We start from the raw sequence: 18049 nt of genomic DNA on the forward strand, positions 1-18049 counted from the left end.
GACTTAACTGTCTGCCAGGTGTTTCCCCAAACGCAAGTTTTAGCATGTCTCCTGCATGTTATTTTAGATAACTGACTGTTACGTCCCCAGTATTCTCTGTGGTGAGTGAAGGTTATATTTCTCATTCACTGAGGGTTCATTTTTAGTACTAGGGCCATATCAGGGTTGAAGGCATGCTCAAAGGATCATATTTTAATATGATGTGGATTTATTGCTGTTGCCTCTTGGTGACCCCATTTGGGGTTTTCTTGGCAAAGACACCAGAGTGGTTTACCACTTCCTTCTCCAGCTCATTTTACAGATAAGGAAATTGAGGCAAGCAGGGTTAAGTGACCTTCCCAGAGTCACACAGTTAGTAAGTATCTTAGGCTAGATGTGCACTAAGGTGTTCCTGACTCCAGACCCAGGGCTCTGTCTGTTGTGCCACCTTGCTCTAATGTGAATGATCCCTTATGATTGATGTCAAATACTGATCACCCAGGAATGATGTCAGGGAAGCCAAGAGTGATTAGTTTTCAGCAAAGTACAGACATTTGCATTATTTATTTGTATGATTATTGTTTTTGCTTTTGTTTTTAGTATTTACTAGTACAGTGAAAATAGTGTTGAATTTGTAAACAAAAGATGTGAATATGAATGCTGACTGCCTCTATGGTATGTGCGACTATGGATAATCTCTCCTCTTTGGTCCATTGTTTCCTCATCTATAGAACCAGAGCATTGGACGAGGTGACTTCTAAGATCTCTGTCAGCTCTAAATCTGATTGTATTTAGCTGTAGGCAGGAACCAGCTTATTATGGCTTTTTAAGAGCCCATTGTGGAATATTCAGGGTGAGCACTGATATCTAAGGAAACTAGCAAACTGTTGCAAATCACAACCTGATTTATTATTTTACTGATCATATAGACTTAAGAAAGTGATGAAGTAAATGTTAATGATGTAAATGAAACTTAAAAGGGTCTTGTGGGTACATTTCCCTGGGGAGATAGTTGTTAAGCATTCACCAATAACCCCTGTTTATATTTCAGAAGTGTTTTGAAATTCACAAAGTACTTTTCCTGCAAATAACGCTGTAAGGTTGGGAAGGTATTGTTACCATCTCCAGTTTTTAAGATGCGGAACCTGATGCTCAGTGAGATGAAATCAGGTGTTCTGACTCTGAGCTCAACATTCCTTCCAATATCACATTGGAAAAGACTGGAGATTATCCATTCATTGTGAGAAATGCACAGCAGGAAAAGTTGTTTTTTTTTTAAATTAAATTATTTTGTCTTCAGTGTTCGACAATCACTTCCATGTATCTTAGATATTTTTCTCCTCCCTCCCCACTCCCTCCCTGAGACAGTGTACAATCTTATGTACATTCCTATTAAATACATGTTACATAGAAGAATTCAAATGAATGGGAGAAACCATAAAAAAAACCAAAACATAATACAAAAGAAAATGGTCTGCTTCATTCTGTGATCTAGTTCTATACTTCTTTCTCTGGATGTGGAAGGCATTTTGCTTCGAGTCCATTGGAAATTTTTTAAGTCCTTGCAATGTGATGAAGTACTAAGTCTACCAGAAAAATTCCTCCCACACTGTGGTTGTTGCTGTGTACAAAGTTCTCCTGGTTCTGCTCCTTTCACTCAGCTTCAGTTCATATAAGTCCTTCCAGGCCTCCCTGAAGTCTTCCTGTTCACCATTTCTTATAGCACAATAGTATTCCATTACATTCATATACCATAATTTATTCAGCCATTCCCCAGTTGATGGGAATCCCCTTGATTTCTAGTTCTTGGCCACCACAAAGAGAGCTGCTATAAATATTTTTGTACATATGGGACCCTTTCCCATTTCTATGATCTCTTTGGGATGGAGTCCCAGAAGTGATATTGCTGGGTCAAAGGGTATGCACATTTTTGTAGCCCTTTGGGCATAGGAGAAAGTTGTTTTGCAGCTTTATATACTTGGCTTTGCCTCCTTTTCAAGCTCCTCTCAAGTCCGGGCCAGCTAGGTGATACCATAGGGAGAGCACTGGGCCTGGATTCAGGAACTTCTGAGTTAAAATCTGGTCTCAGATGATAGCTGGTCATAGCCTTAGTTTCCTCATCTGTAAATTGGGGATAATAATAGCATTTATCTCTCAAGGTTCTTGTGAGGATCAAATGGGTTAATATTTGTAAAGTGCTTATCCTGGTATCTGGCACATAGTAAGCATTGCATAAATGTTAACTATTATAATTGCCAGAATTGCTGCAAGAAACTTTTTAGAACCAGAAACAACCTCAGTGAAGGGAGAGAGAAATAGTAAAAAAGGCCAATAAATGAAATATTTTATAATAATGATAGTATCCCATGGAGCAGGAAATTGAGGTAGAATATTGCAAAGAAACACAATAAAATATGGTCTCTCCTATTTTCATCCTCCACATCCTGTGCTTCTACCAGCCTAAAAGCTAGCAGGGGAATGCCAGGAGGAAAGGGGGAAGGGTATTCAAATTAGAGACTTTCTTTTCCTTCTAAGGCCATATATAGAATGTATTCACTTTGAGGTCACGGATTATTTCAATTTTGTTTTTGTTTCTCTATTTTTTAGCATAGTATCTGGTATTTAGTAGGAGCTCAACAGATACGTGCTTTGTTAAATTTTTTAAAAATGTATGTGTGTGTGTGTGTGTGTGTGTGTGTGTGTGTGTGTGTGTGTGGAGAGGGGACACACAGGGGCAATATTCAGAAGGGGAAGGAAATTAAAGCGCTTAAAAGAAAAAAACCCCAAAAAGAATTCTTTTCACCTGTTTCCTTGCTTCTCCTGTCACTCCAACCTTCAATCTTCGCTATTTCTTAGGATACCAGATCTATTTGGCGTAATGTGGCTAACTGGGGTTTGCTTTTCTATTTTCCAGGAAGATTTGGCACAGGGATTCAGTCTTATTTCTCTTTCCTTCGCTTCCTGGTGATATTGAATTTGGTGATATTTATTATCATTTTTCTGTTTATTTTGTTCCCGATCATCCTTACCAAGTACAAGATTACTGACAGCACCTTCATGATTGTCCCATCTAATGAAATAGGTGAGTCATCTAACAGATACTTTGTTAATTTCCAAACCCATACCTTGTTTTCCAGGGTGTTCATGTGCCCAAGAAAGCACCATCCTGTATAATAGGATGGGAAATGCACCATCAGGATGGAAGCATAAACTAGGCCTATCTATAAAAATGGGATAGATACTTTTCCCCTAGACTTTAGTCCCTTCTCTTCTGCCTTAAGAAGTAATTTTTGCTTTTTTTTTTTTTTAAACAGACATGCAATGCAAAGTATACCCAATGAATAGCACCGGACTCGTTTACTTTTATACATATATGATAGATTTGCTTTCAGGCACTGTAAGTATTTAGGTTAAACTTCCTATTTGTGTGTTTAAATTATTATTTTGGAGGCAATCAGGGTTAAATTACTTGCCTGAGGTCACACAGCTAGTTTTTGAAGTCAGATTTGAACTCAAGTCCTCCTGACTCTCTATCCATTGTACCACCTAGCCGTCCAGTGTTCAAATTAAAGTAGAAAGGACTTTCATTTGGCCAATCATTTCTTAGATTTTTGGCAAAAGAACACATGTTCATGAGCATCAACTAAAGAAAAAATCTGCAAATAGTAAGTTCTTTTGGGGACTTCAGGTTGAGAACCTGGGGCACTCGGATTCCAACACAGAGTAGTAACCAGCTCCGAAGCTGTGGGATGCAGAATGGATAGTCAGTAGAGGTCATAATAACGACCACAGCTCACATTTATACAGTGATTACTATGTGCCAGGTACTTTATAATCATTATCTCATTTGAGCCTTGGGAGGTCGGTGCTGTTATTGTCTGCATTTTACAGATGAGGAAACTGAGGCAAATAGATTGACACATCCAGGCTTACACAGCTAGCAAGTGTCAGGGACAGCATTTGAACTTAGGTCTTCCTCACTCCAAGATCAGAGCTCTAGCCACTGCACCACCTGGTTGCTTCAATCCTAGATACAAGATGACCCACCGTAAGCTATAAATAGGAGGCCAGGCAGCATCCATATTCTGATATAAACTGGAAGTTTCTAGTAGATGGTGAACAAAGGTCTCAACCTCTTTAAATAGAAAAGAAAAAAGAAAAAAAACAGACTGATTACCGGAGAAACAAAAAATTAGAAAACAAATACCCTCCCTGGGGTCTTTGAGGGATTGGGACCTTTGGTCTACCATACCCTTCTCAAAATCTTAAAGGGCCAGTGCTTGATTGAAACTGGTCAGTTAACAGGGATTTACTGTATTTATTAAACAGTTACTACAGGGTAGGCATTTTGCTTAAAGTTAAGGGTATGAAGAAGGACAAAAATATGATCTCTCCCACCCAGGAGCTCACATTCAAATGAGGGAGACAGTATGCAAACAGCCATGTACATACAAGACAGACAGACAGACACACACACGCACACACGCACACATACACACACACACACACACACACACACACACACACACACACACTCTTAAAAAAAGCCAGGGAACCTATAAAGTGAAAATTAGGAGGAAGAGCAAAGAGCATTTCAGCCTAGGGAAAAGGAATTGAAAGATGGATCGTCTAGTGCAAGAAACAGAATGTAATGGCTCTGGGGCTAGGTTATAGAGTATAGGCAGTGGGGGTAAAGTGGGAGGATGGGAAGGGGAGTGAACAAATATTTATTAAGTACCTACAGTATACCAGGCACTGTGTTAAGCACTTCACAAGTATTATGTTGTTTGATCCTCATATCAACCCTGAGAAGTAGGTACTATTATTACTTCCATTTTACAGATGTGGAAACTGAGGCAGGCAGAGTTAAATGACTTGCCCAGGGTGACACAGTTTGTAGATAATTGAAGCAGGATATGATCTCAGGTCTTCCTAATACAAGGCCTGTCTGTCTATATCCCCTAACAGCATAAGATTCTAGGATCTAGAACTTGAAGGGACTTTAAAGATCTTCTGTGGAATTTTTGTGTCGTGGACACTTGGACAGTTTCATGAAGCCTCTTAACCTAAATTTGGAATAATGTTTTTAAATATTTAAATGTATAAAATAAAATACATAAGAATATAAAGGAAACCAATTATATTGAGGTAATTAAGTATTTTTTTCTATCCACATTCACTAATCCCCTGAAATCTGTGTGTAGCTTGTAGATTAAGAATCCTTTATCCTGGTACAACCTCTTCTCTTTATAGATAAGGAGACTGAAGGTCAGAGAGGTTAAGTCAGTTATCCAAAGTCATACATCTAGTAAATAAGTTTAGTGGCATTTTGTAAGAGAATAGTTTGTGACTTAAATCGCCTTAATTGAGAATAAATCTCAGTCATGGAGTGATAAGGTTACATAGATTAATTTATAAATTTAATTTTTTTTAAGCAACTCTAAGAAGATAATATTTTTCCCATAAAGAAGTCGGTCAATAAACATTGATTAAGACTGATCCTACCCTCAAGGAGGTCATAATCTAATGCGGGAGATAATAAGCAAACAAATATGTACTAACAAGCTAGGTACAGAATAAATAGGAAATAGTTAACAGGGGGAAGCCACTAGAGGGTAAGGGCCTTAAGGCTTTTTGTTGAATGTGGTATTTTCACTGGGCCTTGAAGGAAGCCAGCGAGGTCAGGAGGTGAAAGTTGAGGGGGCAGAAGCATGGGGACAGTCAGAGGAAACTTGGAGCTGAAAGATGGAGTGTCTTGTTTGTGGGATGGCCAGTGCCAAAGAACACCTGGTGGGGAGCAAGGAGTAAGAAGACTGGAAAGGTAGGAGAGGGCAAGATGATGAAAGTCTTTGACACTCTCCAAGTACCATGTAGCATAAGGAGACTGGAAAGGTACAAAGGGATCGGGTTGTGGAAGGCTTTACAAGTCTCACAGAGGATATTATATTTGATCCTGGATGTAACATGGAGCCACTGAGTTTATTGAGTTGGGGGTAGGGGTGATATGGTTAGACAAATACTTTAGGAAGACCTTCTTGACAGCTGAAAGGAGGATGATCTGGAGTGAGGAGAGTCTTGAGGCAGGTAGACCAACCAGAAGCCTGTTATAACACAGAGGGTGAGATGATGAGGACTTACTCCAGGGTGACTGTGACCCATAGTTATGGGGATTGACTCCAAGAGGCAAATGTTACCCATGCATGCCATCTCATCTTGTGTAATATCATCACTGCAAAAATCTGCAATAGAGAAAATCTGAGGCGCAAAATTCCAAGTATGATCAGTTTATTAGCAAGGCCAATAAAGTGAGATCCCAAGCCTCTCAGTGGCCATTACATATACCAACATATACCAATAATTACACATATATATATATATATATATATATACACAAGCAGAGAAATAAAAACCAACAGACAGCGCTTCTGTCTGACCAAAAGCAATACGTACATCACAGATCAACAGACAGGTCCAACTGTCTGACCATTACATAAATATATAGTTACCAGAGAGAAGCCCTAACATATGGGTTTTCAAAGTGGGGGAAGGAGAGAGCTCCTTAACAACTACCCAGGCTCTCATCTGGCACACAAACTCTCTTCCAAAGATTGAGCCCCAAACCAAAACTTGCCTTATAGTATATTTACTTTTCAGAGCCACAAGGCATCACAACCCTTTTGCTTCCATGCCTAATTAACAAAAAGTGTGAAAGCCTTCACTCGTGCAAACCTCCCTTTAAATAAGCTCCTCCTCAGTGGGCTCCATTGGAAGCCTACTAATGGGTGGAGAAGATCTTTAACTCCCATTAACATAAATTCCATTAACATTACAGGATCCTGTCATTCCTTATTGACATTTTCTTAGATTTTAATAGTATTTATTCCCAGGGTGGTTGTGAGGATTAAATGAGATAATATTTGTAAAGTGCTTTGTCATTGATATTGCTGTTATGATGATTATATTATATTATGATTAAGTAAACAAGTTTGCCCTTCTTTATAATTCCCAGAATTTAGCATAATGCTTGATAAGTACTTGTTGACTGACTGACCTCAGAGCAATAAACCTCTTAAAGTCATAAGGAACCTTAGACATCATCTGGTCTAAGCCCCGCATTTGACTAAGGAGAGATCGTCAAGAGGTTTGAAGTGCTCAAGGTCTCCAAGCTAGCTAATAAGCAGGTTGAAGCTAGAGCTCAGGTCTGCTTTCTCCTAGATTGGTTCTCTTTCTACTGTGCTGCCTCTCTGACTGATGGATACAGAAATGGGGAAACGAGTCCTCTCCCAAGGATCAAACCGGAATCCTTTGGCAAGGCTTAATAGGAAGAGCTTTTCTAGATCAAAATAGCTCTGATTACTAACCCTGCTAACCCTTTAGGGAAATAATCTCACACTGTGCCCTTTGCCCGATTTTATTCAGGGTTTCTTGGAATGGACCAGCCTGTTTTATGGCCATTACACCGTAGATGGGGTAAAATTCAAAAACTTCTTGTATGATTTGCCCCTCGCCTATTTGCTGACCACAGTGGCTTATTTGGCATTGAGTCTTCTCTGGATAGTAAAAAGGTAAATTCTACTACACTATGTTTCTTTATTTCTCAAGACTGATGTACTTTGCCTCTTGCCATGGGCAAGTGGTTCCATTAACCCAAGATGGGTAGGCCTGCCAAAGAAATCTGGGTATTTCTGTAGAAAAGTATTGGAATATGTCATGTGATGAGCTATGAATCACTGGGGGAAATGGTGAAACTGTTTGGCTTGTACCATCCTCCCTTTGGGGAGCCTTGGATAACTATCCAGGGATATGCTGCCTATCTCTGAGCTAGCTTCCCAGTCAACTGTGACTTTTTCCCCTACCCCCACCTTGTTGTCCATTCTAACCATCTAGGCAAAGGGAAAGGTAAGAAGGAATCCTTTTCTAAGCCAGAGGTCTCAGCAGTGCAATTAGTCAGGTAGTCTATCAACAATTGGTGAACTAGTGCAATCAATGAATGTCTTGGGAAGAAAGCCAATGGGTCCAAGGACAGAATATGTGGGGTCCTTAGTGAGCTAGTTAGGTTCAGTCTGTTCTCTGGCCATTGACTGAACTCTTAACTTCAGTTATGTTATATATATGGTCACAAGAACTGGGCTGGATTAGAGGAAGTTCATTTCTACTCCACCAATACCACCACTACCACCATAGCCCCAGTAGAATAACAAGCCAAAATACGTCTCTTCTATAGTGGGTTTCTAGAGTAAGATCTTTTCAGATCATTGGGGACAAGTAGGTATTTGCTGACCAAGTGTTTTCTAACCCTTTAGAGAGATAGTCTTACCCTGTGCCCTTTGCTCTATTTTATTCAGGGTTTCTTGGAGTGGACCACTTTGGTTTTTAACCCATTGTATGATATTAGGTGTCACTATATGACACTTTTCCTTCCTGGGCATCACTTTCCTCATTTGTAAAGGTGGAGCAACAATGAAGAGGGTTGGATTAGATAATCTCAAAGATCTATTATAACTCTAAAATTCTTTGATATTTCTTAATGTCCCCAGTTACTGTATAAGCTTTCTTTTGATCTCTACATATTTTGAGGGTTCTTAACCTTTATTATGTCATGGATACTTTTGGCAATGGGGTAAAGCCTATGGATTTTTACTCACAAGAAAGTTTTAAAATATGCTAAATAAAAGAAATCATATTACAAAGGAAACCAATTGTATTGAAATGCAATTTTGAAAATATAAAGTTCATGGACTCCAAGTCAAGAATCCTGATATAGAACTGGATTTTAGCATTTTGTTTCGTTTTGCTTTGTTCTTTTACATTGTGACCCTAAAGGTTATAATGATCCCGGAACATGAAGGGAGAAAGACATTTTCACTGGGGTAAATGGAGCATTCATTTGTTTGGCTAGCACTGACATTCCCATTCACATAAGGATAGTGTCTGGTCCTTTGATTTCATTGATATAAGGAACTCCCAGATGAGGGAACTCCCTCCTTCAGTGTAGGTCAACATCTATTCAGTTTATGGTTTTAGATAGTTGCCTAGGTCACTGAGAGGTTAAGTGAATTTGTGAAAGTCACCTAGTCAGTATGGGTCATTGGCAGAGCTTATATTCAAGGCCAACTCATTTACCACTCTACAATGATGCCCCTCCATATTCATTAAGGCCGGTAGAAAGTGAGTATTTGTCTGATACATTGCAGAGAGAATTCTTCTTATTCAGGCACAGTTTGGACTAGATATAGACTCCAAGGTCCTTTCAATCCTGAAATCCTGTGATCTTTCATACATGGAATGTACTCCCTCTCCCCCTTATCTCTAGCCTTTTGAAACTTTCCTCTTCCTTCAAGCCTCAACTCAGGAGCCTCCACTTCCACAAATCACAAGTTGGAAGTGATCTATCTTGCCTCAGATTTTTCTAGCATATTTTGTCTGAATATCTTCTTTGCTTTCCTATCACATTCGACCTTGTTGCATATTTATTTGTGTTCATTTTCTGTTCCACTTTCTTCTTCACTCCCAATATATAATAAAATTTCCTTGGGCTCAAGGGACTGTGTCATTTTTCATTCATCTTGGCATTTTCAGTGCTAACATAATGTCTAGTTGATTCTGAATAAGTTTTGCTAAATTGAATCAAATGGGTTGTTCAATTGTTTCAGAAAACTTAGCTTCTAAAAAAGCAACAATTTTGTAATTTTTCACAGAGATAATGGAAAGTACTCTGTTTCTGGGGCAGATAGGTGGAGAAGTGAATAGTGTGCCAGACCTGGAGTCAGAAAAACCTGGGTTCCAATCTGGCTTTAGATGCTTACTAGTTGTGTGACCCTGGGCAAGTCATTTCACCCTGTTTGATTTAGTTCCTCGTTTGTAAAATGAGCTGGAGAAGGAAGAGACAGATCACTTCCAGTACTTTGCCAAGAAAACCCCAAATGGGATCATGAAGAATCAGACAGGACTAAAAAGGACTGAAAAACAAATTCTTTCTATTGAATGGAAAGAAAGAAGGAGAGGAGGAAGGAAGGAAGGAAGGAAGGAAGGAAGGAAGGAAGGAAGGAAGGAAGGAGGGAATGAAGGAAGGAAGGAAAAAAGGAAGGAGAGAAGGAAGGAGGGAAGGAAGGAAGGAAGGAAGGAAGGAAGGAAGGAAGGAAGAAAGGAAGAAAGGAAGGAAAGCATTTATTTAGCACTGTATGCCAGACACAGTGCTAAACATTGGGGATAGAAATACAAAAAACCAAGTCCTTGCCTTCAAAGAGCTTGCATTGTAATAGGAGAAGATGACATTTAGGGGAGTGATGACCAAGATGGGATATTTTGATTCAGAAAGTTATAAGGATTGTTTGTGGAGCCTTAAGGGAATGGATTGATAAACCACAAATCTAGAGCTGAAAGGGATCTCAGAGGCCATCTCGTCCAACCTCCTTTTTTTTTTAACAGATGAGGAAAACTGAGGCCCAGGAAGGTTAAATGAATTGCTGGAGGTCACAAAAGTACTAAATGTCAGAGGTAGGATTTGAACTTAGATCCTCTAACTCCAGAGCCCATGTTTTGAGGTGATTTAATTATGATTCCAAAATTGGAAAGGGTTGAGGGAGGGTCAGAGGGCATAAGTGCAGCAGCTTAGGGGCTGGCAAGGGAAGGGCCAGGGAGTACAGTGAAGCATGCCTCGAGCTGGGCATAGACATGGTGGGGCACTGAAACAACCATCAATCAGGTTCTTAGGACAGACTCCATATTCATCTCTCTCTCTTTTTAAACAGGTCTGTGGAAGGATTCAAGCAAAACTTGGTGCGAAGCGAAGAACAGTTTCAGAGCTACTGTAACAAAATCTTTGCTGGCTGGGACTTCTGTATCACAGACGAGTCAACTGCCAGGCTCAAGCACAGCAGTATACAGTATGAGCTTAAAGTGAGTCCTGTCGATGTTGACTGTCTGTGGATTCCTGAAAGGTTAAATCAGCCTTAGATTTTGGAGAGAGGGGACAAGGACTGGTGGAACTCTTTTTAACTCTTTCACAGATCATTGTCTGTGGATTATCCCTGAGATACAGCAAATCGGAGCACTGGCCTCCAAAGGGACTCATTGTCTGGAAATAAAGGAGTGATTCAGGGAGGGAAAAAGGTAGGATAGGAAAAAGAGGTGATGCTAGCTACACCAAACACCTCCCCCCAAGCCCCCCCCAAAATAAAACCACAACAAAACAGTCAACACCTAAGAGGATTAATTAATTAATTAATACAATCTGCTTGTAGTCCCCACCTGGTTCTAAACCAATGCAGGCATGACTGATATCATTGCCTAGGTAACAATTTCTTCCTTCTTCCTCTCAGCCCTTCCCTTTCCCTCTTTTCCTTTTTCCCTTTCTTTCTTTTCTCTCCCTCTCTCCTTTTCTCTCTCTTTCCTTTCTTTTTCTCTTCAAAACTTCCCTTGCTAACATTTTAATGTGATTTCACCAAGATAAGAATGTTCAAAGGTATGTGTTGGAGGAGAGGCTGGTGTATCCAGACAGTGTGACTATTTTCACATACTTAGACACTCCCCTCTTTGCCTTGAGCCTCTTGTTTCCTATATACTGTGAAAAAATGGGACACAAGAAGCACAAAGTATGATACAAAGAGCCCTCCTAGAAGGAAGAAGAAAGGAGACAGATTACAAATGGAAGGGAGAGATGCTCTTCTAGAATGTTCTTTTAAATTCCAGAATGAGATAGTAGCATTTTTCATTCCAAATCTTAATCTGTGGTTAAGATTTCATGGGAAAGGAAATTTAATTTTTATTTTCATTAATCTCTAACAGAAATTCAGCACTTCCTTCCATTAAGATTTAAAAGTTTTTTTTTGAGAAAGGGTCTCACACCTTTCTCATATAGCCATTACACACCAAGTTAAGAATGTATAGTTCTAGATATATATATATCTGTTCTGTAAATGTAAATTCTGGGTCTCCTTTCTAGCCCAATGCCCAAAGAAACATCCTAGACATGCAATGCTCAGGAAGATTGGTTGGTTGTTGTCCTCCATGCTCAAAGAGGACCAAAATGACATTTCTATGTTGGGGTCAAGGTACAGTGTGTCCAACTGTGGCTGATGAGACCAATATGAGTTCTGAAGGCTCTACCACAAGTAGGATATAGTTCATATGAACATTTGGAACAGAGATGTCTTAGTTTGTGCATCTCACATTTCGTTTGAGCTATTGAAATTCAGCTTTGCATAAAGAGCATAGCATCTTCTTTGATGTAGGCACAACACGTTGGGCAGTCTTTGCCATTGTCTCCCACATCTCACAATCCACAATTCTTTAGGAGATGTTGAGTGTCCTTGTATTGCTTCTTCTGATCTCTGTAGGAGCTCTTGCTTTGTGTGAGGTGTTCACAAAATAGTTTTTTAGGCAAATGTATGTTTAGCATTTGAGCAGCGTGACTAGCCCATTGGAGTTGTGCTCTCTGTAGTAGAGTTTGAATGTTTGGCAGTTCAAGAAAGAACCTCAGCGTCTGGTATCTTATCCTGCCAGGTGATCTTCAGAATCTTCCTAAGACAATTCAAATGGAAGCAATTCCATTTCCTGGCATGCTGCTAGTATACTGTCCAGGCTTCACAGGCACACAAAAATGAGATCAGCCCAATAGCTCTGTAGCTGTTGTTTTGTAGGTAGTCTAATACCTCTTCCCTCCCATACTTTTCCTGTGGAGGTTCCCATACACTAAGCTAGATCTGGCTATGTGTGCATCAGCCTCATCATCTATGTGTACATCCATGGAATGTATACTGCCATGGTAAGTGAATTTATCCACAGCATTCAGAATTTCTCTTGGGAGAAAACCTAGTCAGGGGAACCTCCTCCTTGAACTTTTACATTCTCTGGAGGCTTCTTGGGGAGCAATTGTGTCTAAAGCTATGTTCTTATACTATCTAACTCAAAGGTAGGTAGCCTCTGGTCAGATGTCACAGTATAATTTTAGTCCATCATTGGTGGCCTTCTACGTCCCCTTTTCTCCTTGACCCATGCAATTGAGTCAGTTACGTAATGTATGGCCTCACTAGTGGCACTCAGAGGCAGAGTTTGCTGATGATTGCATCTTAACACATGCATTTCCCATGAACCTTCATTGACTGTATGCTCTCTTCTCTTGGTTGAAAATCCACCTGTGAGTTTTCCTTGTCTTCTCTATCTTCCCTCTTCATCATGCAGGCATTTAGAAATATTTAGCTAGGCAGCAGACCATCAGAGGGAGGGCTGTGCAAAATCTGTGAATAGACACAGCTGCCTGAATGGGGACCCAGGTAGCTGGGTAACTCAGCTCCTCCTCTCCTGTCTGTCTCCCCCTCCCCTTCCTTCTCCTCTCCAAAGGAAGGTAAATTTGGATGGCCAGAAGATGCCCAGTTAACTTGGGTTTTACTGGCTAATAAAGCTTCCCTTCCCTTCCTTTTCCTTTTCTTTTTCCTTTTCCTTTTCCTTCCCTTCTTTTCTTACAACCTTAAACCTACTGCACTCTGAAGCTCATACATTGGACAACACTAAGCCCCTGCCTAAAGGCTCTCTTCTGGATACTCCTGTCTTAAGAGTGATTATTAATAGTAACTGGGACCAAGGTCTCCCATTGCATCCTGGGTCATCTCCTGGCATCCTGATGAATATCTGGTCACAGGATTCAGATGACTCCAGAGGAGAAGTGAGGCTGGTGACCTGCACAGCCCTCCCTCACTCAAAACAAAGTCAAGAGCAAGTCATGCCATCATTTCTCTGATGGCATGGTCTTCTTTGGCAACGAAGGATGAACACAACAAAAAGAAGAAGCTAGGCAGCAACTGGAGGCACTCTAACAAATCTTCTCCCACAATCCAACACTTTTATAGCCTTTCCCCTCCCCCTCCAGCTTCAGAAAATCAAAGAATAATGCTGATTGTACATCGGTTGAGTGGTAAGTACTTGACTCCATGTAAAGGGGAAGTTACAAAGAAAGAAGATACCAGGTCCAAGACCTTGAAAAGCTCCAGATCTAATAAAGGAGGCAAACTACAGAAAAATTGTGTCTAACACAAGGAATAAGGAAAATAGCATATGCATAATCAGAGCTATATAAATACATATCTGGTCACTCAGTACAAACACTGACCCCTGTAAGAACAAGAACAAGAACATGAATGAAGGTTTTGTTAATGCATTGATACTGACTCATTTTGGAATAAATATGAGGTTCAGCTTTGACTGAGGCTATTAGTGGCCGTGAGAGAGAGTTGGAAATCATGGGTTTGCTGAGTCATGAAGTCATTCTTTAAGGAGAGAAGTTGGACTTGGATTTAGACTATATATATATGGTATATATATGTGTATATGTATACATACATATGAATATATGAAAATGTTCCTTACTGTGAATCCAGTACTCTTAAGATTGAATTTTTTTTTTTTGTGGTCCTTAGACAGACTTGGAGGAAGAAAGAATAAGGCAAAAAGTTGCAGAGAGAACTCCAGAAGAAACCCTACGGATTTACAGTCTCCGACTGTTACTGAATGCTTTAGTTATAACTGTCCTGGTAACATGCTTTTATGCCATCTATGTAGCAACTGTATTCTCCCAAGAACATATGAAAAAGGTAAGTAACTCTTTTCTCCCAAAATTTAAGGCATAATTCAAAGAATTAACAAAATAGAACACGGGCTTTATTTAGGTCCAGAGTTGGGGACACAGAACACCTACATTTTCTCCCAATTTATGATTCCCTATGCTGATCATTTAAAGTCTGTGACACTAATGATTAGTCACTCAGCAAGCATGTATTAAGCCCTTACTACATGCCAGACATTGCTAAGCTCATGGAATACTAACACAACCAGAAAAAAAAAATGAGTCCATACCCTTAGGTGCTTTATATTCTAATAGGTATAGACCATACATAAAAGGAAGCTGAAAAGGAGAGGAAAAATAAGGGGAGGGAAGAAGAAAGTTCAAGTCCAGAGTGCAGCCTAGAGAAGATGGTCAGGAGCCTTCCTAAAATAGAAGTTCTGGGAGGAGCCATCCCAAATCATAGGGTCCTTCCACTGTGAATTCCAGGGCTAGAGTGAGAATTCAGGATGAAGAGCTAGGACGTAGATACCTGGAATGCATCCTGGAGTGGAATAAAGCAGAGAATGAGATTGTATAACTTAAAGTGAAAAACTAGTTGTAACTTTCAATAGAGTACATTAGGCAAACAGAGTCTTTGTAAAAATGAATGAAAAATAGGAGAAGTCTCAGAATTCTTATTGGTCAAATGATAGTTGTGATGTGGAGATCTGGGTGCAGGGGGACATCCTGGAGGATGTTACTATCAACTAGGGATTCACAGAAAGCAGCTTCTCATAGTATTGAGAGCAGTTAATTAGAAGTCAAGACTATATAGTTCTGTAACTAACTGGCTACATGACCAAAATTAAGAAATTGAACTAAATGGTATTTAAAGTCTCATCCAGCTCAGAGGTTCTTTGGTTCTGGGACCACGTTGTTTTTCAGTCAGTTATTTATCTTGACACAGTTGAAATCTTTTGCCTTCCTAGGAGATTAACAAAATGGTATTTGGAGAGAACCTTCTGATCCTCTATCTTCCCTCCATTGTAATTACACTGGCAAACTTTATCACTCCCATCATCTTCTCCAAGATCATTCACTATGAAGACTATTCTCCAGCCTTTGAGATCAGGTTGACTCTTCTCAGGTAAGTGATAACTCAGTTCAGTCAAGTCAGCGTATCAACATTGTAAAGTTCTTTGCCACCCTTAAAGTGCTATATGAATTACTCTTAATATCCATTTAATTCAAAGACTATTAATTGAGCATCTACCTTGTGTAGCCTTCTTTACTATGGGACATTCTGTTGGAGCTGGAGGGGGAAAAGTGTACAGAGGTGGGCGAAAAGATGAAAAGACCCAATTTTTGCTCTTAACCAGTTTATAATTTATGGAGTCACCTGCCTTCATTTTCTTTCTGTTTTTGTTTATTGCTCCTGGCTTCAAGGTTTTTCATAGGGTGAGTCAACAGAGTAGGGTTCTAAGGATCATGCTTAGGGGAGAGAGGAAGGAGAAGAAAAGGAAGAGATTAGCACCCCCACCTTACCTTAGAGACCTGGAAGATGGTCTACCAGGAGCACACCTGGGGCAAGACTTCTTATAGGCGCAGGAGAAAGCATCAACATACAGTTAATTTCAGCAAATAATTATTAAACCCCTGCTATTTGTGAGGCAACAAGTTAGATCAGGCTTGCACAACCTGCTTACCATTAAAGGATTTCCTCCACATGTTTTGAGGGCTGCCTGAAATTCTTTGGTGGCCCATAAGGCTGTAGGTTGTGCAGGCCCAAGCTAGATTGTGGTAATGAAAAGCCAAAAAAAAAAAAAGAAAAAAGAAATGATCCTTACCCTCAGAGGGCTTATAATTGGAGGGTGGAGTGGGAGAATATAATATGTACATAAACAAATGAATACAAGATAATTTTTTTTACCACTAATAATTGAGGAAGATTATTATTGTTTTTAAAGAGAAGGTGCTACCTGAACTGAGCCTTTATGGGGATTCTAAGACAGGGAGGTGAGGAGGTAATGTGTCCTATACTTTGTGGATAATCTAGGAGTGGAATATTCCTTTGACCTGGCTGAGCTCTCATCCAGCCACTATTCTTCTCTCTTTCCTTGATGATTTCCTTTCTTTCATCAACTTGACAGCTAAAAAGTTGTCCATTCTCTATAACTTCAGACACTTGCCATCTGGCCCCTAGCACTCGATTAAAATTGTTTCTCAAAGGGCACCAATGATCTCCCTAATCACCAAATTCAATGACTTTTCTTCCTTTCTCATAGTCTTTGTCCTTTGGATGTGCTAGAGAAGGAGATTTTACTTGAAGAAAATAAAATTCAAATTACAGATTTTATCTCTCTCTTTCTCTTTCTCCCTATCTCTTTCTCTCTATTTATCTCTCTCTCTCTTATTTCTTTCTCTCTCTATCTCTCTCTCTCTTTCTCTCTCGCCATTTTTATCAGACCAGAAGAGTTGCTTTGTTAATTATGTGTACTGGTATACGTAAATGTATATTTCAATATATTAACAAACAAGTTGCACACACATGTAATGTACATACATGTTTCACATATACATTTACATACATGTGTACACACAAATATATATCAATATATTGATATCAGCATATATCAATATATATCTGTATCTGTCTGTATCTATATGTTACTTTTCCTCATGAATCATGATGTTTGGCATATTTAGAGATAAAGATTCCTCAAAATAGGAATATTGGGTGAGGAGTGAGGATATTTTTTTCCTAATTTTTGTGGGAAAAGCAATAAAGTTATTGGAGGAAAACATATTTTTCCCTGGTTTTTTTTGTCCTTTGTGTCTTTATCCATAAGTGCTAACAGATTGTGTAGGCAAAGCAGTCTGATTGACTATCTCTCCTCCTCCTTTTCCCTCCCTTTTCATCCATTACAGGTGTGTCTTCATGAGATTGGCCACGATTTGTGTGCTCGTGTTTACGCTGGGGTCCAAGATAACCTTCTGTGATAACGAGGATTGTCAAATCTGTGGCTATAACCACAAACTCTATCCAGTAAGTCCATCTGGCTATTGTAATGTTTTTGAACCCTGTCAGTTGTTCACCAACCCAACAGAGTGCATACAAGATCCATTTTGAGTCTGGCTGGCTTCATTTAGTTACTGCATTGGCTAAACTATGGATTCCACAGTAACGGTTTTATGAATAAGGGGGGAAATGGCATAGAGATGCTGTAAGTGTGATCATCTCAAGCAGGGATAGATTTACTTTGAGATTTATAGGAACCACACCCACAGAAATCTAGCTGTCTCTACCTCTTCCCATTCCTATCACCTGGAAGCTAGAGTCCAAGCCTAACTTTCAGTCCCACTAAAGCAGTGAGAAAACAGAAGAATTAGCTTCCATTCATTTTCCCAGTCCCCCTGGGCCAAGAGAGGCCTGTGTTGAAGTTTCCACTATTTGAAAGTATTAAAACCACCACTGATTTCAAGGTTTCTTTATATAGATTTTCAGCTGACATCAGCTCTTGATGCATCTGT

At 39.7% G+C, this 18049-nt stretch overlaps 1 protein-coding gene across 3 annotated transcripts in view; it reads left to right on the forward strand.

The window, feature by feature from the left end:
• Positions 1-18049, forward strand: part of TMC7 (transmembrane channel like 7) — a 92481-nt gene that overhangs the window by 54354 nt on the left and 20078 nt on the right. For all 3 annotated transcript variants that reach the window (XM_072598014.1, XM_072598012.1, XM_072598013.1), the window contains 7 exons: positions 2894-3061; positions 3294-3376; positions 7399-7544; positions 10731-10878; positions 14394-14567; positions 15508-15665; positions 17447-17564. In XM_072598014.1, coding sequence (XP_072454115.1) covers positions 2894-3061; positions 3294-3376; positions 7399-7544; positions 10731-10878; positions 14394-14567; positions 15508-15665; positions 17447-17564 — 995 coding nt within the window. The remainder of the gene's footprint in view (positions 1-2893; positions 3062-3293; positions 3377-7398; positions 7545-10730; positions 10879-14393; positions 14568-15507; positions 15666-17446; positions 17565-18049) is intronic.

The sequence above is a fragment of the Notamacropus eugenii genome, chromosome 3 (assembly GCF_028372415.1).
Source record: "Notamacropus eugenii isolate mMacEug1 chromosome 3, mMacEug1.pri_v2, whole genome shotgun sequence".
In the NCBI taxonomy this organism is placed as follows: Eukaryota; Metazoa; Chordata; class Mammalia; order Diprotodontia; family Macropodidae; genus Notamacropus; species Notamacropus eugenii.